At 42.4% G+C, this 23,517-nt stretch overlaps 1 protein-coding gene across 1 annotated transcript; it reads right to left on the reverse strand.

Moving 5' to 3' along the window:
* Positions 1 to 790: 790 nt before the first annotated feature.
* LOC127310722 (uncharacterized) lies at positions 791 to 5,085 on the reverse strand. The gene is made up of 4 exons (XM_051341371.2): positions 5,058 to 5,085; positions 3,642 to 4,598; positions 2,422 to 2,514; positions 791 to 1,157 (listed from the first exon to the last, which is right to left on the reverse strand). Exons 1-3 carry the CDS (start codon positions 5,083 to 5,085, stop codon positions 2,468 to 2,470), a joined length of 1,032 nt encoding a protein of 343 aa, XP_051197331.1. The 3' UTR covers positions 791 to 1,157; positions 2,422 to 2,467.
* Between the last annotated feature and the right edge of the window lie 18,432 nt (positions 5,086 to 23,517).

Genomic DNA, 23,517 nt, shown 5'->3' on the forward strand with positions numbered 1-23,517 from the left:
GCAAATTCAGAAGCCTACCGAACTTGCTTCTTGGTTCTGGCCTTCTGCCCCGAGCAGTGTCGAGTTCACCGCCACCAACCAACAGACACAACCAAGAATCAGCTGGTCAACCGCACGAACTAGAGAAAACTCCTAAATTATGGAGAAACTACAAAAGCTACACGCTAGGAGCATCAAGCACTTCAAATTTAAACTTCATATATACATGCAACTAGAGATAAAAGCTCATGAAAAGAAAAAAATTTCCTTTATTCCCAACACCTTCAGGTACGGCTGCAACATCAAAACTTATATTTTAATGCAAAGGCACCATTTATATCAAAAAAGAACAGGCATAACGTACTGCCTTAGCATGCGTTTTAATCAAGTTTTTTTCTCAGAGAAAACTCTATTTCTTAATCGGAGGGTCCAACATAAATAAGCTATGGTATATACTAGCACTTAAAAATGGTTTTATTCTGGACAGTCATTTGGGATGCAACAAAATGGTAGAGTTGTTGAAGCTACGCAAGCTGCCGCTGATTACCTCAGACCTGATCAGGTTTCAAGAGTGCCTTTTGATAGTTAGAATCTTTTCTTTCTGGGAAGATAATGCCCTGAGCTTGCATTTCGTCTATGATTGTAATTTGTGCTGCTGATGAATAAAGAGTCTTATTCCTGTTAAGAACTTAGCAGAAGTCGAATCCTGGGCATTCTGGTAACAAACATGAAACATTGGGTGGACTCCACCTATGATCGTGATACAAACTCAACAGCAATGCTACAAGAACACAATTTTGCCTGAAACGAATGCAACACACACGACAGGTGCATGTACGAAATGGACAAGGGAGACATCATGGTACAAGACATAAGCAGAGATTTGATGTTGGAATCTCAACCTGAAATACAACTCACAGGTGACCCGCCTCAACATGATTGTTTGGAAGGCATAACATAAATGAACTAATCATTAATCCAAGGAAGTCAATCCGTCATGCGAGTTGACTGATTGTGTAAAGAAATTAGATAGTAGATGGCAAATTCCTAAAGTCAAACTTCACAAGTGACCAGCAAAGACGGCTAACTTATGGATGGAGCACAACGAACACAATGCAAGAACCTACAGAACACAACCCATTTCTGCTTCTCAGCCACCGGAATGTGATCCTAGATACCTGTGGAGTCATCAATTTGTCATTAGTCGAAAAGTCGTTAAACTTATGTATCACAGTTTTTTGCATGCCTCAAAGCATAAAACATTAGCTTCACTACTATTGTCGAAATCACGCCAAAAGGTCCAAAACTGAATAGTCTCACCATTATTGGATCAAAACTAACATTGGAAACAGAGAACAGCTACAGTATAAACAGTTAATTTTTACTGCCACGCCTTAAAAACCTTATTGTTATCACATCAAGTCTTTCAGATGCATCTAGTATTCTGTTCTCAGTAAAGGCTATAAGATTAATAGTTCAAGTAACTCTCATCAGAGGCAAATACTGAATATCCTAGCTTACGAAATCACTTGAAATATCCATTGTTATCATGGGCATATGAGGGGCTCAAAGCGAACCATCTGGTTTCTAGCTCATATATAGTTTTAGGAAATGTGTAAGCTAGCTAGTGGACACACTTCCTTCAGTCCAAAAAAGATGCCATCTTTTTTTACTCTGTAAGCTAGCTAGTGGACACACTTCCTTCAGGCCAACAAAGATGCCATCTTTTTTACTCTCCACAACATCATAAACAATACTTTGACCACTACTCTTAGACTCTTAGTGATAGTATTAATATGTTAGTAATAATATGCAATCTGCGACGAAAGAAGTATTCATGGCGAATCCAGTCATACCATTTTGCTGAGTGTTTAATAGAAAGTGTTAAACATCTAATGTGACGACAAGGGGAGAAAATACATTGTCCACAAATCATACCAATTTGGACCAAACAAAATGTGCATTGTATGTTACCTATTTGGGGACGGCGGGAGTATCAACTACTGTAGACGAAACAACATATAAATCACACTACGACTTGATAGATCTATAACAACGAAAGACTAATCATTGGCATGTAACAACTGGTACAGGTATAACTGCGAGAGAACTAAGGAGGTAAACTGAAAGCAATGCAGCTAGATGCAACAGAAAGACAAGTGAAAGTGCACATCCAGTAGAGATGGTATAGAACATCAGCAAATAAAGAGAAGCCAGGTGGCTAAAGTCATAAAAGGATGGAGAGCTGCTGAGGAAGGGATGAGGAAGCAGGGCCTGGAGAAAAGATCCAAGATGGCAGTAAAAAGGAAGGAGTCAAGTAAAGAGCTGCAGATTAAATCTTACAGTCCTCTCTTTGAATTTGGTACTTGAGAAATGGAAGTAAAAAGGAAGGCAATACAGATTGTTCAGATATCTTAACGTACATGCAGAAGATAAGCCTACCTGCTAATTAGTACATCACAATAGCACATTTAACCAGACAATCATCTTATGAGTGGTGCAAAAGATCCGCTGCATCATGTCCACCACCAATGCCTGTTTTATCAATCATAAGAAGTCGACCAAGTAACACACGATGTCAATCCAATTAAAAGACAAATAGATATGAGGGAGGCATGAACGAGATAATTAAGCAAACTCGCAGCTATAATTCGAAGGGAAAAAAACACATTTTGTAAAACATTATGAAAAGATAAACAAAACCACACATATTGTCGAACTAAAAGAATATTCTAGGAATAGTATATGCTAATGAATATTGTACAAATGAAGAACATGCACATTCAGACACTAAGTTGCTCAGTAACCGACAAATTATCCAGAACTATAAGCTCGTTCCATGCCACACGGAATAAAATAAAAATACAATCATACTAATAAATTGTAGCACAAATGTGGTCGTCGGTATTCTAATTTAAATTATCTTGAAACAGATTTAGCATGAAAACCGAAATGAACACCACATATTAGTTTTCCCAGGCACAGATGCCAGTAGGACTCTCCTAAATTGGTAAAATGAGCAATTATTCGTAAATTCAAATAAATTCATCAATACGGGATTAGTGCTATTAGCAAGATTAGAAGAGATAACAAATACTGTATGAAATAAGTAAAACTACTTTAAAGCTTCCAGACACCTATTGAGCCACCTATTTGACACTTCAGTTAGTTCAAGCGAGTTTTTCATGTAGTTATCTTCAACTTCCAAATGTTTTGTCTTGTCAAAAAACAGCACCGCAGCTGTGCACTAAAATCACCATTACAATTTTTTTTGGCTTATTACATATGTGAATAGGCATACAAGAAGGAAATTTAGTTCAATATTACAGAAATTATTTGTGAATCTTGGTGTTAGTTGTTTTGTTATATGGATATTCATATAACAAACCGACAAAGACAGTTAGCTAGATCCAACTTGAAAAACAACAAAATATACAGAAATGAAGTTAACAGTGGAGCAATCGCAACCACTGTCTTGCTACCAAGCATAAAATAAATTAGATACGACTAACAAATCCTTTTTTTCTAAATCATAATCATTACATAAAACGCAAACACACAAGAACCGATACAGAAATACTCCATGTGAATTGTGTTCCATGAAGAATTATCAGAAATTAACTTGATTCTGTTGTAACCGATATGTGAAAGCATGATATTACCTGTAGCGTAGACACACTCGAATGGGTGATAATGGCAGAGGAAATTGGTTTCACAAAGCTTCTTGAATTGCAATGACTCAAGATGGACCATAAAGACCATGGCACATGCACACAGGTACACCACATTATTCTCCTCAGCCAAACCTAGTATTGTTACTGATACTTGCCGTGAATTAAGGGGAAGTAGCTTGTCCAGTTCAATAGTCCTTCCAAGTGCCCATGAAGCAACACCGTCAGAATCAGTCTGTCTCTTCCACAATTGGATGCCACTGTATGTCGGGAAGAGTAAACCAAGGCCACCACCCTCTGCCCGCATAATTGAGAAAAAGCCCTCTTTAAGCATATGCACTGGCGGCTGTAGCACGGATAAGCCTTGCTTCTCCAAGTCAAACTCGAGAATTTCAACCAAATTCCCAGCAAGCACCCAGTAAAGGGATCTCCCAACAAGCACGGCGGGATTGCCTGTACAAACCAAGGTGGGACGACCACTTCTAAGGACCTCGAATGAAGGCGGTGTTGAGATGAGATCACCCCATAAGCCAGTCTCCGACGAGTAAACGCAGGCGAGCACTCGCCTGTGTTGCTTGTCGTCGTTGTCTCCCACTGTCAAGACCACCTGGAAGTGGTCGACTGCTCCGGCAGGGCGAAGCACGGCCCCGTTGATCGTTGTATTCTCCGCATGAGTGGCAATCCCTGGGGGAATGGCGAGGCGGTGCTGGTCGCCGGTGACGGGGTCACACACCAGCATCTGGTTGGGCTTTATGTCGAAGATGAGCACGAGGCCATGGCGGCATCCAAGGGACAGGAAGCGGTCTCCCTCGCCGCGCTGCAAAGAGAGGCGTCTGGGCGGGACCTTATTCGGGGCCTCGAGAGTAGGCACGAAGTCCCCTTCTCTGACGAAGAACCCGAGGAGTGGAGGGTTGCGGCGGTGGTGGCGGTGGAAGCGGCGGTGGTGACCTGCAGTGAAGTGCAGGCCGTAATGTGAATAGCGGACAGCCCAAAACTGGCCTTTTCTTTTGGGCCGAACTGAAGGGAAAATGCTTTTGGCTCTCGCCAGTGTTCTCGCTATTTTAGAATTTTAAAAATATTTTATCAGTTATCAAAAAAACTGAAAATAGTTTGTACTTTGATCACTAACTTTGCTTGATGGAATTTTTTACCAATTCTCGCTACAATGAAGCACATGTTGATGTGTGCTACCCTGCTGCTAAGAAAAGATAGGAACGCATGTATAGTAGCAAGAATTGGTGTAATGTTCCAGTGTCCTGCGTCTTTCAACGCCGAAGTTGTAGTTGTTGTCGATGCCAGAACAGATCAATCTGCGTAGTATTGTGGTCCCTGATGTGAAGAGCATCTGCTATTTTCACAGCCCATGCTTCGGCTTGGAGAGGAGAAGACGCCGGAGGAGAAAGAGACGAAATGTGTAGCCGCTAACATTGTCCATGTCTCCGAGCTCTATGATGACACTAATTCCTGCAGAAGATGATTGCATATTTTCTTCATTTTTTCAGGCCGCGTCGCAGAAAATTCGTTGACCTGCAACCAAAGATGGTTCTTGCTGGGATATTGGTTGCTGATCAGTAACAGTTACTAAATGTTTATCCTATGGTGCCATCACTTCCTCTAGCTTTGAGCCTTGCATGATTGCATTAGCTGCTGGAGTGCTAGATAGACTTTTCGATGGTTTACAAAATTTTCTAACAAACAAAACATCATTTCTTGCCTTCAAAGATCCTGCAAGATATTCGAAGGTCTAACATGGAAAGGCTTGTTAGAAGAAACAACCCAAGCTTGTTGTGCTGCCTCATGGAAATCATCCTCAAATAACCAGAATTTTAAAATTATAAATTCTTCTTGTACTTTACCACCGATGGTGAGGACAGGCCGGAGCATGATCACTTAAAAAATTTGGAAGGTTGTATATGATAACCCACAAGTATAGGGGATCGCAGCAGTCTTCGTGGGTAGTAAAACCCAATTTATTGATTCGACATAAGGGGAGACAAAGAATACTTGAAAGTCTTAACAACGGAGTTGTCAATTCAGCTGCACCTGGAAACAGACTTGCTCGCAAGAGTTTATCAGTAGTAACAGTTTTATAGCAGTAGCAGTGGTGAAATAACAGCAGCAGAGTAGCAGAGACAGCAGTAGTGATTATAGTAAACAACAGGATTAAAATACTGTAGGCACGGGGACGGATAACGGGCGTTGCATGGATGAGAGAAACTCATGTAACAATCAAGCAGGGCATTTGCAGATAATAATAAAACGGTGTCTAAGTACAAAGCAATCAATAGGCATGTGTTCCAATTATAGTCGTACGTGCTCGCAATGAGAAACTTGCACAACATCTTTTGTCCTACCAGCCGGTGGCAGCCGGGCCTTGATACGTCTCCGACGTATCGATAATTTCTTATGTTCTATGCCACATTATTGATGATATCTACATGTTTTATGCATACTTTATGTCATATTTATGCGTTTTCCGGAACTAACCTATTGACGAGATGCCGAAGGGCCAGTTGCTGTTTTCTGCTGTTTTTGGTTTCAGAAATCCTAGTAAGAAAATATTATCGGAATCGGACGAAATCAACGCCCAGCATCTTAGGATCACGCGAAGCTTCCAGAACACCCGAGAGAGGCCAGAGGGGGACCACTGGGCCACCAGACGCCAGGGTGGCGCGGCCCAGGCCTTGGCCGCGCCCCCCTAGTGTGTCACCGCCTCGTTGACCTTCCGACTCCGCCTCTTCGCCTATATAAAGGTCCCTGACCTAAAACACGAGACGGAAAAGCCACGGTACGAGAAACCTTCCAGAGCTGCCGCCATCGCGAAGCCAAGATCTGGGGGATAGGAGTCTCTGTTCCGGCACGCCGCCGGGACGGGGAAGTGCCCCCGGAAGGCTTCTCCATCAACACCACCGCCATCTTCATCAACGCTGCTGTCTCCCATGAGGAGGGAGTAGTTATCCATCGAGGCTCGGGGTTGTACCGGTAGCTATGTGGTTCATCTCTCTCCTATGTACTTCAATACAATAATCTCATGAGCTGCCTTACATGATTGAGATTCATATGATGATGCTTGTAATCTAGATGTCATTATGCTAGTCAAGTGGATTTTACTTATGTGATCTCCGGAGACTCCTTGTCCCACGTGTGTAAAGGTGACAGTGTGTGCACCGTGTGGGTCTCTTAGGCTATATTTCACAGAATACTTATTCGCTGTTATGAATGGCATAGTGAAGTGCTTATTTATATGTCTTTATGATTGCAATGTGTTTTGTATCACAATATATCTGCGTGCTACTCTAGTGATGTTATTAAAGTAGTTTATTCCTCCTGCACGGTGTAATGGTGACAGTGTGTGCATCGTGTAGTACTTGGCGTAGGCTATGATTGTGATCTCTTGTAGATTATGAAGTTAACTATTGCTATGATAGTATTGATGTGATCTATGCCTCCTTTCGTAGCATGAAGGTGACAGTGTGCATGCTATGTTAGTACTTGGTTTGGTTATGTTGATCTGTCATGCACTCTAAGGTTACTTAAATATGAACATTGAATATTGTGGAGCTTGTTAACTCCGGCATTGAGGGTTCGTGTAATCCTACACAGTTAGTGGTGTTCATCATCCAACAAGAGGGTGTAGAGTCTAGCATCTATTTATTTATTCTGTTATGTGATCAATGTTGAGAGTGTCCACTAGTGAAAGTATGATCCCTAGGCCTTGTTCCTAAATACTGCTATCGCTGCTTGTTTCTTGTTTTCTTGCATCTTTACTTCCTGCAATATTACTACCATCAAGCACGCCTTGACAAGCACTTTTAAGCGCCGTTACTCTTGCTCATATTCATTCATACCACTTGTATTTCACTATCTCTTCGCCGAACTAGTGCACCTATTAGGTGTGTTGGGGACACAAGAGACTTCTTGCTTTGTGGTTGCAGGGTTGCATGAGAGGGATATCTTTGACCTCTTCCTCCCTGAGTTCGATAAACCTTGGGTGATCCACTTAAGGGAAACTTGCTGCTGTTCTACAAACCTCTGCTCTTGGAGGCCCAACACTGTCTACAAGAATAGAAGTACCCGTAGACATCAAGCACTTTTCTGGCGCCGTTGTCGGGGAGGAAAGGTAAATGGCACTCACACACCGGATCCCGGCAACGAAGCACTTTTCTGGCGCCAGAGCCGGGGAGGAAAGGTAAAAGGCACTCATACTCCGGTCCCAGGTAAAGTACTTTTCTGTTGCCGTTGTGTGTGTGCTCGAAGCTATTTCCTTTAGATCCTGCAATTGCATCTTTTTGTTTCTTGTTTACACTAGTTTGGCATAATGGACAACAATGAGCTTCTTATTCTATTTCCTGATTTAAGACATGGATGGTTTGATGCGAAAATTAAAAAACCTATGGAACATATTAGTATGAACGCTTTGAACACCATTGTTGCTAATGATATGGAAAATTCTAAGCTTGGGGAAGCTGGCTTTGATGAGCATGATATTTTTAGTCCCCCAAGCATTGAGGAGAAAATTTACTTTGATGATACTTTGCCTCCTATTTATGATGATTATAATGATATTGTTCTTTTAGTACCGCCTACTATGGAGGATAAGTTTAATTATGATTACAATATGCCTTCTATATTTGATGATGAGAATAATAATGATAGCTACTTTGTTGAATTTGCTCCCACTACAACTAATAAAATTGATTATGCTTATGTGGAGAGTAATAATTTTATGCATGAGACTCATAATAAGAATGCTTTATGTGATAGTTATATTGTTGAGTTTGCTCATGTTTCTACTGAAAGTTATTATGAGAGAGGAAAATATGGTTGTAGAAATTTTTATGTTACTAAAACACCTCTCTATGTGCTGAAATTTTTGAAGCTACACTTGTTCTATCTTCCTATGCTTGTTACTTTTTTCTTCATGAACTTGTTTATTTACAAAACTCCTATGCATAGGAAGCATGTTAGACTTAAATTTGTTTTGAATTTGCCTCTTGATGCTCTCTTTTGCTTCAACTACTATTTCTTGCGAGTGCATCATTAAAACTGTTGAGCCCATCTTAATGGCTATAAAGAAAAGCGCTTATGGGAGACAACCCATGTTTTTACTACAGTACTTTTATTTTATATTTGAGTCTTGGAAGTTGTTTACTACTGTAGCAACCTCTCCTTATCTTAGTTTTGTGCATTGTTGTGCCAAGTAAAGTCTTTGATAGTAAGGTTGATACTAGATTTGGATTACTGCGCAGAAACAGATTTCTGTCTGTCACGAATCTGGGCAGAATTCTCTGCAGGTAACTCAGAAAAATCTGCCAATTTACGTGCGTGATCCTCAGATATGTACGCAACTTTCATTCAATTTGGACATTTTCATCTGAGCAAGTCTGGTGCCATTTTAAAATTCGTCTTTACGGACTGTTCTGTTTTGACAGATTCTGCCTTTTATTTCGCATTGCTTCTTTCGCTGTGTTGGGTGGATTTCTTTGTTCCATTACCTTCCAGTAGCTTTGGGCAATGTCCAGAAGTGTTAAGAATGATTGTGTCACCTCTGAACATGTGAATTTTTGATTATGCACTAACCCTCTAATGAGTTTGCTTTGAGTTCGGTGTGGAGGAAGTTTTCAAGGGTCAAGAGAGGAGGATGATATACTATGATCAAGAAGAGTGAAAGCTCTAAGCTTGGGGATGCCCCGGTGGTTCACCCCTGCATATTTCAAGAAGACTCAAGCGTCTAAGCTTGGGGATGCCCAAGGCATCCCCTTCTTCATCGACAACTTATCAGGTTTCTTCTCTTGAAACTATATTTTTATTCGGTCACATCATATGTACTTTACTTGGAGCGTATGTTTGTTTTTGTTTTTTGTTTTTGTTTCAATAAATGCTTGTGTGGGAGAGAGACACACTCCGCTGGTTCGTATGAACACATGTGTTCTTAGCTTTTAATGTTCATGGCGAAGGTTGAAACTGCTTCGTTCATTGCTATGTGGTTGGAAACGGAAAATGCTACATGTAGTAATTGGTAAAATGTCTTGGATAATGTGATACTTGGCAATTGTTGTGCTCATGTTTAAGCTCTTGCATCATATACTTTGCACCTATTAATAAAGAACGGAAGAAGCCTGGTAACCGGGTGTATACGTGAGCACGCGCTGATTAAATGACACGTGTCCAACGGACGTTTGGTGTCCGTGAGATGAAAACCCCTCACCTGTGAGCTGTATCAGACATAAAGTAGTACATGTTTGGGGTATGCAGTGACGATGGAAAACGCTCATCCTTCCTGGGACGATCGCTCACTTCCTGTCCTCCATGGCCCACCACACCACATCTTCCTGTCCACTCGTTCCTGCCAGCTTATCCTCTTTTTATCTTCGTTTTCTCTGTATCCAACTATGGAGTAGAGACGCGGATGAGACCGCGAGGGAGCCTACCCGCATGACGTTGAGCGCCAGCGCGGCCTGCTGCTCCACCGCAGAATATGGGATACGGCGCGGAGGCGAATGGAGCCCGCGTGCCGGACCGAACTCCGCCGCCGGATTTCCTCTATCGGATTGCCGTCCCCGGAGGCGACTCCTCTCCTCCACCTCCTCCAATCCCCCCAACCCGATTGCCCCCAATCCACCCAAGCGAGCTCCAGAGCACCATGGCCTTCACGGCAGATGCAGCTTTGGCGGAGGGGGGCGACACTAGGGACGCGGAGGAAGGGGGCAGGGTCGCCGCGACCTATTGCCGGCGAGCGGCCAGGGTCACGGCGGCAGCGCGGCCCTGAGCTCCTCTCGCCGTACCTCGCCGAGGCGGAAGGCCATGGGGACGCTGCGGCATCCCGCGCAGGTTCTCCGCTCTCTCGCCGTTGCCGCTGCGGGTACGGGAGGGGCGCGAGCTCCACCGACGGCCCCTCCGCCCGCCACTCCGACAGGTCCCTCCGCCCCGCTGCGACAGCTCCGTCCGCTGTCCCAGTTTTGCTTTTGAACTGAAGTATTTTTTGGCTGCTGAAATTGGACGTACTGAATCGTGTGTTTCTTCTCAGACTGAGTTTTTTTTATGACAATCGTTGCTTGCCCCTGGGCTCCTGGCTACACGTCGCTAAGGAAGATGGATGTACGAGTAGATGGCTCCCCCGAGCTCGAGCCCCGGTGGAGGAGAAGACTCCAGCGATTCCACCTACACATCTAGCTCGAGCCTGGTCGAGGAGAAGACTCCAGCGACGCCATCTACTCGTCCTGCTAGAGGAGATGATTCCAGCGACGCAACGGATCCGCCCTCCACTCATTTTTTCATTTTTTTTTTTGTTTTTTCGATGCAGTTTTTTTCATTGTTTCATCGTTTTTTTGTTCATCGTTCTCCAGATTTAGAAATGTTTTATTCATGAATCATAATTGATTGTCTCCTTCATGCTTGCCTGATGCGGTTCTCTGCTTGCCGAATCGCTTGCATTGTGTCAGCGAGAGAGGAAAGGCCACATAGGGAAGGGAACGCTGATGTGGATGAGGACGAACGCGTTCCTCCATCTCCCAGCTGGGTGGCTCCTCGCGCACCCGTTCGGCGACTGCGGCCTCCCATACTCAGAGTGTGCTCGACGGCGGCTTCCCGATGCATACGCGGCGCCGGCGACTGGCCTCCCGTCCCGGAGCGTAGCTGCCGTCGGTTTCTGTGGTGGTCTGGAGAGAGGAGCACCGGATTTCTGAGATAGAAATCGCTACAGCAAAGAACGATGTAGAGCATCTTCCCTTTCTTAATCTCTCCACACGAAATGGGTCCCAGACACTTTGGCTATTACTACTCAGGCATGCATGCTAGCGATGGATAGAAAGTTCACAGAACCGTTTGGCCTCCGTTTGTGAGCTAGCATCTTAAAGTGAATCCAACGGTGATGACCGCGTGCTCACGTATACACCCAGTCACTAAATCCACTCTCTAATAAAGAAATACATAGAGCTTGCTAAAATTTGGTTTGCATATTTGGTCTCTCTAAAGTCTAGATAATTTCTAGTATTGAGTTTGAACAACAAGGAAGACGGTGTAGAGTCTTATAATGTTTACAATATGTCTTTTATGTGAGTTTTGCTGCACCGGTTGATCCTTGTGTTTGTTTCAAATAACATTGCTAGCCTAAACCTTGTATCGAGAGGGAATACTTCTCATGCATCCAAAATCCTTGAGCCAACCACTATGCCACTTGTGTCCACCATACCTACCTACTACATGGTATTTCTCCGCCATTCCAAAGTAAATTGCTTGAGTGCTACCTTTAAATTTCCATCATTCGCCTTTGCAATATATAGCTCATGGGACAAAATAGCCTTAAAAACTATTGTGGTATTGAATATGTACTTATGCACTTTATCTCTTATTAAGTTGCTTGTTGTGCGATAACCATGCTCCTGGTGACGCCATCAACTCTTTGTTGAATATCATGTGAGTTGCTATGCATGTTCGTCTTGTCTGAAGTAAGGGCGGTTTTCACAATCAAATGGTTTGAGTATGCATACTGTTAGAGAAGAACATTGGGCCGCTAACTAAAGCCATGAATCATGGTGGAAGTTTCAGTTTGGACATAAAACCTCAATCTCTTATGAGAATATTATCTGTTGTTGAATGCTTAAGCATTAAAAGAGGAGTCCATTATCTGTTGTCTATGTTGTCCCGGTATGGGTGTCTAAGTTGAAGAATGATCAAAAGCGAGAAATCCAATGCGAACTTTCTCCTTAGACCCTTGTACAAAGTGGCATAGAGGTACCCCTTTGTGACACTTGGTTGAAACATATGTTATGCAATGATAATCCGTGTTAACCCAAGCTAATTAGGACAAGGTGCGGGCACTATTAGTACACTATGCATGAGGCTTGCAACTTGTAAGATATAATTTACATGATACATATGCTTTATTACTACCATTGACAAAATTGTTTCATGTTTTCAAAATAAAAGCTCTAGCACAAATATAGCAATCGATGCTTTCCTCTTTGAAGGACCTTTCTTTTACTTTTATGTTGAGTCAGTTCACCTATTTCTCTCCACCTCAAGAAGCAAACACTTGTGTGAACTGTGCATTGATTCCTACATACTTGCATATTGCACTTGTTATATTACTTTACATTGACACTATCCATGAGATATACATGTTATAAGTTGAAAGCAACCGCTGAAACTTAATCTTCCTTTGTGTTGCTTCAATACCTTTACTTTGATTTATTGCTTTATGAGTTAACTCTTATGCAAGACTTATTGATGCTTGTCTTGAAGTACTATTCATGAAAAGTCTTTGCTTTATGATTCATTTGTTTACTCATGTCATTACCATTGTTTTGATCGCTGCATTCATTACATATGCTTACAATAGTATGATCAAGGTTATGATGGCATGTCACTCCAGAAATTATCTTTGTTATCGTTTACCTGCTCGGGACGAGCAGGAACTAAGCTTGGGGATGCTGATACGTCTCCGACGTATCGATAATTTCTTATGTTCCATGCCACATTATTGATGATATCTACATGTTTTATGCATACTTTATGTCATATTTATGCGTTTTCTGAAACTAACCTATTGACGAGATGCCGAAGGGCCAGTTGCTGTTTTCTGCTGTTTTTGGTTTCAGAAATCCTAGTAAGGAAATATTATCGGAACCGGACGAAATCAACGCCCAGCATCTTAGGATCACGCGAAGCTTCCAGAACACCCGAGAGAGGCTAGAGGGGGGCCACTGGGCCACCAGGGTGGCGCGGCCCAGGCCTTGGCCGCGCCCCCCTAGTGTGTCACCGCCTCGTTGACCTTCCGACTCCGCCTCTTCGCCTATATAAAGGTCCCTAACCTAAAACACGAGACGGAAAAGCCACGGTACGAGAAACCTTCCAGAGCCGCCGCCATCGCGAAGCCAAGATCTGGGGGACAGGAGTCTCTGTTCCGGCACGCCGCCGGGACGGGGAAGTGCCCCCGGAAGGCTTCTCCATCAACACCACCGCCATCTTCATCAACGCTGCTGTCTCCCATGAGGAGGGAGTAGTTCTCCATCGAGGCTCGGGGCTGTACCGGTAGCTATGTGGTTCATCTCTCTCCTATGTACTTCAATACAATAATCTCATGAGCTGCCTTACATGACTGAGATTCATATGATGATGCTTGTAATCTAGATGTCATTATGCTAGTCAAGTGGATTTTACTTATGTGATCTCCGGAGACTCCTTGTCCCACGTGTGTAAAGGAGACAGTGTGTGCACCGTGTGGGTCTCTTAGGCTATATTTCACAGAATACTTATTCGCTGTTATGAATGGCATAGTGAAGTGCTTATTTATATCTCTTTATGATTGCAATGTGTTTTGTATCACAATATATCTGCGTGCTACTCTAGTGATGTTATTAAAGTAGTTTATTCCTCCTGCACGGTGTAATGGTGACAGTGTGTGCATCGTGTAGTACTTGGCGTAGGCTATGATTGTGATCTCTTGTAGATTATGAAGTTAACTATTGCTATGATAGTATTGATGTGATCTATGCGTCCTTTCGTAGCATGAAGGTGACAGTGTGCATGCTATGTTAGTACTTGTTTTGGTTATGTTGATCTGTCATTGATACGTCTCCAACGTACCTATAATTTCTGATGTTCCATGCTTGTTTTATGACAATACTTACATGTTTTGCTTGCACTTTATAATGTTTTTATGCATTTTATGGAACTAACCTATTAACGAGATGCCGAAGGGCCAGTTGCTATTTTCTGTTGTTTTTGGTTCCAGAAAGGCTGTTCGGGCAATATTCTCGGAATTCGACGAAACAAAGACCAAAGATCATAATTCACCGAGACGGACCAGGACACCGAAGGGGAGGCCTGGGGCCCCCACACCATAGGGCCACGCGGGCCAGCCCCTGGCCGCGCCGGCCTATGGGGAGGGCACCATGTTGCCCCTCCTGCGCCGCCTCTTCGCCTATATAAGCCCTTTCGACCTAAAACCTCGAGACCGATTGACGAAACTCCAGAAAGACTCCAGGGGCGCCGCCGCCATCGCGAAACTCCAATTCGGGGGACAGAAGTCTCTGTTCCGGCACCCTGCCGGGACGGGGAAGTGCCCCCGGAAGCCATCTCCATCGACGCCACCGCCTCCATCATGCTCCGTGAGTAGTTCCCCCATGGACTACGGGTTCTAGCTGTAGCTAGTTGGTATCATCTCTCCCATGTACTTCAATGCAATGATCTCATGAGCTGCCTTACATGATTGAGATTCATCTTATGTAATCGGTGTTGTGTTTGTTGGGATCCGATGGATTGTTACGTTATGATTGTCTATCTACAAAGTTTATGAAGTTATTGTTGCTGCAATCTTGTTGTGTTTAATGCTTGTCACTAGGGCCCGAGTGGCATGATCTTAGATTTAAGCTCTATACTTATTGCTTAGATTGTATCTACAAGTTGTATGCACATGTCTATGTCCGGAACCAAAGGCCCCAAAGTGACAGAAATTGGGACAACTGGAGGGGAAGGCTTAGATATGAGGATCACATGTTTTCACGGAGTGTTAATGCTTTGCTCCGGTGCTCTATTAAAAGGAGTACCTTAATTTCCAGTAGATTCCCTAGAGGCCCGGCTGCCACCGGCTGGTAGGACAAAAGATGTTGTACAAGTTTCTCATTGCGAGCACGTATGACTATATATGGGAAACATGCCTACATGATTAATGATCTTGATGTTCTATCTTAATGCTATTTCAATCCTATCAATTGCCCAACTGTAATTTGTTCACCCAACACTTGTTATTGGAGAGTTACCACTAGTGTAGATAGCTGGGAACCCCGGTCCATCTCTCATCATCATATACTCGTTCTACATGACATTGGAAGTAGTATCAACTATTTTCTGGTGCCATTGCTCTCATATTACCACTACTCTTTGCTGTGTTATCACATTATCTTGCTCTCATATTATCACTTGCTTTCACATCACCCTTGTTACTAGTGTTTTCCAGGTGCAGCTGAATTGACAACTCAGTTGTTAAGGCTTATAAGTATTCTTTACCTCCGGTTGTGTCGACTCAATAAATTTGGGTTTTAATTCCATGGAAGACTGCCGCGATCCCCTATACTTGTGGGTTATCAAGACTGTTTTCTGGCGCCGTTGCCGGGGAGGCATAGCTCTACTAATAAGTTCACCTGGGGAGTACACTCTACCTCTCTCTCTGTTTTATTTTATCTTGTTTTGCTTAGTTTAGTTTTGTCTAGTTTATTTATGTCTTGTTTTATTTTTCTTAGTTTACTTTTGTCTAGTTTCTTTTTGTATTGTTTTACTTTTCTCATATACCCAAAAATCCATAAAATTTTGAAAAACCTAAAAATTAAAAACTGCTGTTATGGGAGAACCCATAACCTACTTGGAGCTTATAGAATATTATAATAATTATAGAGAATCAAGAGCGGGAAAAGTGATGAGTGTTGTGATAGAAAAATTGAATACAATTGCTAAAATCTTGCTTAAACGCCATGATATAAACTGTTGCTCTCAACAGGACACTAAACATCTTAAATTTCAATGTGGCTTTAGTGAGGAATTTTTAATTAAGAACTATAATCGGAATAGCTATATTCATTTTGGGTTTGAAGAGGTAGAACAATTTGTCATATTTATGGGAGCCTCTGAGATAGAATCCTTCGTGGTTAAAAATTATGAAACTTGTGTTGTTTGTAAGGACCTTAAAGATTATGTCTCTTCTATCCTTAATTTTTGCAATGAAAGTTACACTGATAATCCTTATATCATTGATTATAAAGAGAGACTCATTAATGCACAAGAATGCACTCACAATTTGCAGGGACCTGTGGAAGAAGAAATTGATGAACCTGAAAGCTCATTGGATGAAAAAGAGGAGGAAATTGATGAACCTGAAAGCTCATTGGATGAAAAAGAAGAGGAGAGTGATGAACAAAAGGAGGAAGAATGGATTAGCTACCCATGCCAACCTTCTAATGAGAGTAACTCTTTATCTCTTACACTATTTGATTGTCCTCCATGCTTACCGAAAGAGGTTGAATGTTATGTTCCTGTGGATTCTCTTGCAATATTCCCTATGAGTAAAACTTGTGAGAATAATTATGCTACTGTTATCTATGATAATCCATGCTACTTTGATAAATCTTTTGATAATGCTTTGTTTATGCCTGATGTCGAAATGCATGGTACAAAAGAGTTTTGCGTAGCAAATGTTTATGATAAATCTCTAGATGATGGTGTTGGAGATATGCCCAAGAGGCAATAATAAAAGTGGTTATTATATATCTTTATGTTTATGATAAATGTTTATATACCATGCTATAATTGTATTAACCGAAACATTGATACATGTGTGATATGTAAACAACAAAGAGTCCCTAGTAAGCCTCTTAACTAGCTTGTTGATTAATAGATGATTAGTTTCATAATCATGAACATTGGATGTTATTAATAAACAAGATTATATCATTATATGAATGATGTAATGGACACACCCAATTAAGCGTAGCATAAGATCACGTCATTAAGTTATTTGCTATAAGCTTTCAATACATAGTTACCTAGTCCTTTCGACCATGAGATCATGTAAATCACTTATACCGGAAAGGTACTTTGATTACATCAAACGCCACTGCGTAAATGGGTGGTTATAAAGGTGGGATTAAGTATCCGGAAAGTATGAGTTGAGGCATATGGATCAACAGTGGGATTTGTCCATCCCGATGACGGATAGATATACTCTGGGCCCTCTCAGTGGAATGTCGTCTAATGTCTTGCAAGCATATGAATAAGTTCATAAGAGACCACATACCATGGTACGAGTAAAGAGTACTTGTCAGGAGACGAGGTTGAACAAGGTATAGAGTGATACCGATGATCAAACCTCGGATGAGTAAAATATCGCGTGACAAAGGGAATTGGTATCGTATGTGAATGGTTCATTCGATCACTAAGTCATCGTTGAATATGTGGGAGCCATTACGGATCTCCAGATCCCGCTATTGGTTATTGGTCGGAGTAAGTACTCAACCATGTCCGCATAGTTCGCGAACCGTAGGATGACACACTTAAAGTTGGATGTTGAAATGGTAGAACTTGAATATGGAATGGAGTTCGAATATTTGTTCGAAGTCCCGGATGAGATCCCGGACATCACGAGGAGTTCCGGAATGGTCCGAAGAATAAGATTCATATATAGGAAGTCATTTTATGTGATTTAAAATGATCCGGAAGGTTCTATGGAAGGTTCTAGAAGGTTCTAGAAAAGTCCGGAAGAAACCACTAAGGAAGGAGGAGTCCCGGAGGGACTCCACCTCCCATGGCCGGCCAACCCTAAGGGGGAGGAGTCCCAAGTGGACTCCCCTATGGGGGCCGGCCACCCCCCCACATGGAAGGGGGAAATCCCACCCAAGTGGGATTCCCACCTTGAGTAGGTTTCCCTATCACATGGAAGGTTTTTGGTTCGGGTCTTATTCGGAGACTTGTAGTCCAACACTTGGGGCTTCCACCTATATAATGAGGGGCCAAGGGGAGGGGGCCGGCCACCCAAAGACCACAAGGTGGCCGCACCCCATAGTGGCCGGCGCCCCCCCTCTCCCAAACCCTAGCGGCCCTCTCTCCTCCACCACATCCCGCACGCTTAGCGAAGCTCCGTCGGATTTCTCCACCACCACCGACACCACGCCGTCGTGCTGTCGGATTCAAGAGGAGCTACTACTTCCGCTGCCCGCTGGAACGGGGAGGTGGACGTCGTCTTCATCAACAACCGAACGTGTGACCAAGTACGGAGGTGCTGCCCGTTCGTGGCGCCGTGATCAAGATCTTCTACGCGCTTTTGCAAGCGGCAAGTGAACGTCTACCGCAGCAACAAGAGCCTCATCTTGTAGGCTTTGGAATCTCTTCAAGGGTGAGACTCGACAATCCCCTCGTTGCTACCATCTTCTAGATTGCATCTTGGCTTGGATTTCGTGTTCGCGGTAGGAAATTTTTTGTTTTCTATGCTACGTTATCCTACAGTGGTATCAGAGCCATATCTATGCATAGATGGTTGCACGAGTAGAACACAATGGTTTGTGGGCGTTGATGCTTTTGTTATCTTTAGTTTGAGTACTTTGCATCTTTGTGGCATAGTGGGATGAAGCGGCTCGGGCTAACTTTACATGACCGCGTTCATGAGATTTGCTCCACGCTCGACATGCAACTTGTATTGCATAAGTGGCTTTGCGGGTGTCTGTCTCTCCTACTATAGTGAAGATTCAATTTACTCTTCTATTGACAACACTAGTATCACCGTTGTGGTTCATGTTCGTAGGTAGATTGGATCTTACTCGAAAACCCTAAACCACGTAAAATATGCAAACCAAATTAGAGAACGTCTAACTTGTTTTTGCAGGGTTTGGTGATGTGATATGGCCATAATGTGATGATGACTATGTATGAGATGATCATTATTGTATTGTGGCAACCGGCAGGAGCCTTATGGTTGTCTTTAAATTTCATGTTGAGTAGTATTTCAAAGTAGTTGTAATAGTTGCTACATGGAGGACAATCATGAAGACGGCGCCATTGACGTTGGTGCTTTGCCGACGATGATGGAGATCATGCCCGTTGATGATGGAGATCATGTCCGTGCTTTGGAGATGAAGATCAAAGGCGCAAAGACAAAAGGGCCATATCATATCACATATGAACTGCATGTGATGTTAATCCTTTTATGCATCTTATTTTGCTTAGATCGCGACGGTAGCATTATAAGATGATCCCTCTCACTAAAATATCAAGATAATAAAGTGTTCATCCTTAGTAGCACCGTTGCCAAGACTTGTCGTTTCGAAGCATCTCGTGATGATCGGGTGTGATAGAATCAACAAGTGCATACAACGGGTGCAAGACAGTTTTGCACATGCGGATACTAAGGTGGCCTTGACGAGCCTAGCATGTACAGACATGGTCTCGGAACACGTGATACCGAAAGGTAGAGCATGAATCATATGATTGATATGATGAACACTTTGAGTGTTCGCCATTGAAGTTACATCTTGTCTCGTGATGATCGGACTTGGTGTGGTGGATTTGGTTCGTGTGATCACTAAGACAATGCGAGGGATATTGTTTTGAGTGGGAGTTCACCTAGTTTTTTAATTATGTTGAATTAAAATTTGAACTCAATTTGTCATAAACATTAGTCTAAACTATTGCAAATATGTTGTAGATATGGCGTCCTCAATCAATTTTAACCAGTTCCTAGAGAAAGAAAAGCTTAAGAGCAACGGTAGCAACTTCACCGACTGGTTCCGTCATGTGAGGATCTTCCTCAATGGCGGAAATCTGCAATATGTGCTTGATGCACCGCTAGGTGACCCTCCTGCAGAAACTGAAACCGATGAAGTAAAGAATGTTTACGCAACTCGGAAAACTCGGTACTCTCAAGTTCAGTGTGCCATCCTATGCAGTCTGGAAGCCGATCTTCAAAAACGTTTTGAGCACCACGATCCACATGAGTTAATCAATGAGTTGAAGACTATTTTTGAAACTCATGCGGCCGTGGAATGCTATGAAGCATCGAAACACTTCTTCAGCTGCATGATGGAAGAAGGCAGCTCAGTTAGTGAGCACATGCTCGCCATGACCGGGCATGCGAAGAAACTCAGTGACTTGGGAATAGTGATTCCTAACAGACTGGGGATTAATCGTGTCCTTCAATCACTGCCACCTAGTTACAAGAACTTTGTGATGAATTACAATATGCAGAACATGAACAAAGAGTTACCTGAACTCTTCGCCATGCTAAAATCTGCTGAGATTGAAATTAAGAAAGAGCACCAAGTGTTGATGGTCAACAAGACCACCAGCTTCAAGAAACAGGGCAAGTCTAAAGGCAAGAACAAGAAGAGTGGCAAGAAAGCTGCCACGCCTCCTGTGAAACCTAAGACTGGCCCTAAGCCTGATGCTGAGTGTTATTACTGCAAGGAGAAGGGACACTGGAAGCGTAATTGCTCCAAGTATTTGGCGGATCTGAAGAGCGGCCTTGTCAAGAAGAAGAAAGAAGGTATATCTGATATACATGTTATAGATGTTTATCTTACTGGTTCTCGTACTAGTACCTGGGTATTTGATACTGGTTCGGTTGCTCATATTTGTAACTCGAAACAGGAACTAAAGAATAAACGAAGACTACTAAAGGATGAAGTGACTATGCGCGTTGGAAATGGATCCAAAGTCGATGTGATCGCTGTCGGCACACTTCTTCTACATCTACCTTCGGGATTAGTTTTAAGCCTCAATAGTTGTTATTTTGTACCCGCGTTGAGCATGAACATTATATCTGGATCTTGTTTAATGCAAGACGGTTATTCATTCAAGTCTGAGAATAATGGTTGTTCTATTTTTATGAATAATATCTTTTATGGTCGAGCACCTGAAAAGAATGGCTTATTTCTGTTAGATCTCGATAGTAGTGATACACATATACATAACATTGATGCTAAGCGAATTAAATTGAATGATAATTCTACTTATATGTGGTAATCGTCGTCTTGGTCATATTGGAGTGAAACGCATGAAGAAACTCCATACCGATGGATTACTTGAATCACTTGACTTTGAGTCACTTGATAGATGCGAAGCATGTCTAATGGGAAAAATGACTAAGACTCCATTCTCTGGTATTATGGAGCGAGCTACTGACTTATTGGAAATCATACATACCGATGTGTGCGGACCAATGAGTGTAGCATCGCGCGGTGGTTATCGTTATGTTCTAACCTTCACAGATGATCTGAGTAGATATGGGTATATCTATTTCATGAAACATAAATCCGAAACTTTTGAGAAGTTTAAGGAATTCCAAAGTGAAGTAGAAAATCAACGTAACAAGAAGATTAAATTTCTACGATCTGATCGCGGAGGTGAATATCTGAGTTATGAGTTTGGCATGCATTTAAAGAAATGCGGAATACTTTCACAATTGACACCGCCGGGAACACCACAATGAAACGGTGTGTCTGAACGTCGTAATCGAACTCTCTTAGATATGGTTCGTTCTATGATGTCTCTTACTGATTTGCCGTTATCATTTTGGAGTTATGCATTAGAGACAGCCGCATTCACTTTAAATAGAGCACCATCAAAATCCGTTGAAACGACACCGTATGAATTATGGTTTAATAAGAAACCTAAGTCAATCGTTCTGAAAGTTTGGGGTTGCGAAGCCTATGTAAAAAAGTTACAACCGGACAAGCTAGAACCCAAAGCGGAGAAATGCGTCTTCATAGGATACCCTAAGGAAACTATAGGGTACACTTTCTATCACAGATCCGAAGGCAAGATCTTTGTTGCTAAGAACGGAACCTTTCTTGAGAAAGAATTTCTCACTAAAGAAGTGACTGGAAGAAAAGTAGAACTCGATGAGATTGAAGAATCTCTGCTCGTTGATCAAAGTAGCGCGATCTGGAAGATGTTCCCTGCCGCCTGCATCGCAACACAGAGGAAGCTAATGATAATGATCATGAAACTTCAAATGAGATAGCTACTGAACCTCGCAGATCGACAAGGGAACGTGCCACTCCAGATTGGTATGATCCTTGTCTAAATGTCATGATTGTGGACAACAATGATGAAGACCATGCGACGTATGAAGAAGCGATGATGAGCCCAGATTCCAACAAATGGCAAGAAGCCATGAAATCCGAAATGGGATCCATGTATGATAACAAAGTATGGACTTTGGTAGACTTACCTGATAGCCGCAAGGCTGTCGAGAATAAATGGATCTTCAAAAGAAAAACAGATGCTGATGGTAATATTACTGTCTATAAAGCTTGACTTGTCGCAAAGGGTTTCCGACAAATTCAAGGTGTTGACTACGATGAGACTTTCTCACCTGTAGCGAAGCTAAAATCTATGAGGATTTTGTTAGCAATAGCTGCATTTTTCGATTATGAGATTTGGCAGATGGATGTCAAAACGGCGTTCCTTAATGGAGACATTGAGGAAGAGTTGTATATGGTACAACCCAAAGGTTTTGTCGATCCTAAAAATGCTGACAAAGTATGCAAACTTCAGCGTTCAATTTATGGACTGAAGCAAGCATCAAGAAGTTGGAACCGACGTTTTGATAAGGTGATCAAAGACTTCGGGTTTATACAGTGTCATGGAGAGGCCTGTATTTACAAGAAAGTGAGTGGGAGCTCTGTAGCATTCCTGATATTATATGTAGATGACATATTATTGATTGAGAATGATATAGAACTATTAAGCAGTGTAAAGGGTTATTTGAATAATAGTTTTTCAATGAAAGACCTTGGTGAAGCATCGTATATATTAGGCATCAAGATTTATAGAGATAGATCAAGACGTCTAATAGGGCTATCACAGAGTACATATCTGGACAAGATTCTAAAGAAGTTTAGAATGGACGAAAGTAAGAAAGGATTCTTACATATGTTACCAGGCAAGGTCTTGAGTAAGACTCAAGGTCCGGCTACGGCAGAAGAAAGAGAAAGGATGAGTCAGATCCCCTATGCTTCGGCAGTAGGCTCTATCATGTATGCCATGCTATGTACAAGACCGGATATAGCACATGTTGTTAGTTTGACTAGCAGATATCAAAGTGATCCAGGAATGGAACACTGGACAGCGGTCAAGAATATCCTGAAGTACTTGAAAAGAACTAAGAATATGTTTCTTTGTTATGGAGGTGACCAAAAGCTCGTTGTAACAAGTTACACCGATGCAAGTTGGAACACTGATCCTGATGACTCTAAGTCACAATCTGGGTACGTGTTTATATTGAATGGTGCTGCAGTAAGCTGGGCAAGCTCGAAGCAGTGCACGGTGGCGAAATCCTCAACAGAATCGGAGTACATAGCGGCTTCAGAGGCTTCATCAG

This window comes from Lolium perenne, chromosome 6 (assembly GCF_019359855.2).
Source record: "Lolium perenne isolate Kyuss_39 chromosome 6, Kyuss_2.0, whole genome shotgun sequence".
NCBI classification, from domain to species: domain Eukaryota; kingdom Viridiplantae; phylum Streptophyta; class Magnoliopsida; order Poales; family Poaceae; genus Lolium; species Lolium perenne.

Coding starts and splice junctions, on each gene's coding strand:
- LOC127310722 (XM_051341371.2), bottom strand. CDS start 5,085: ATGGACAATGTTAGCGGCTACACATTTC. Junction 4,599..5,057: donor TGTTAGCGGCTACACATTTC/GTCTCTTTCTCC, acceptor ACTTCACTGCAG/GTCACCACCGCCGCTTCCAC. Junction 2,515..3,641: donor CGAGTGTGTCTACGCTACAG/GTAATATCATGC, acceptor TTGATAAAACAG/GCATTGGTGGTGGACATGAT.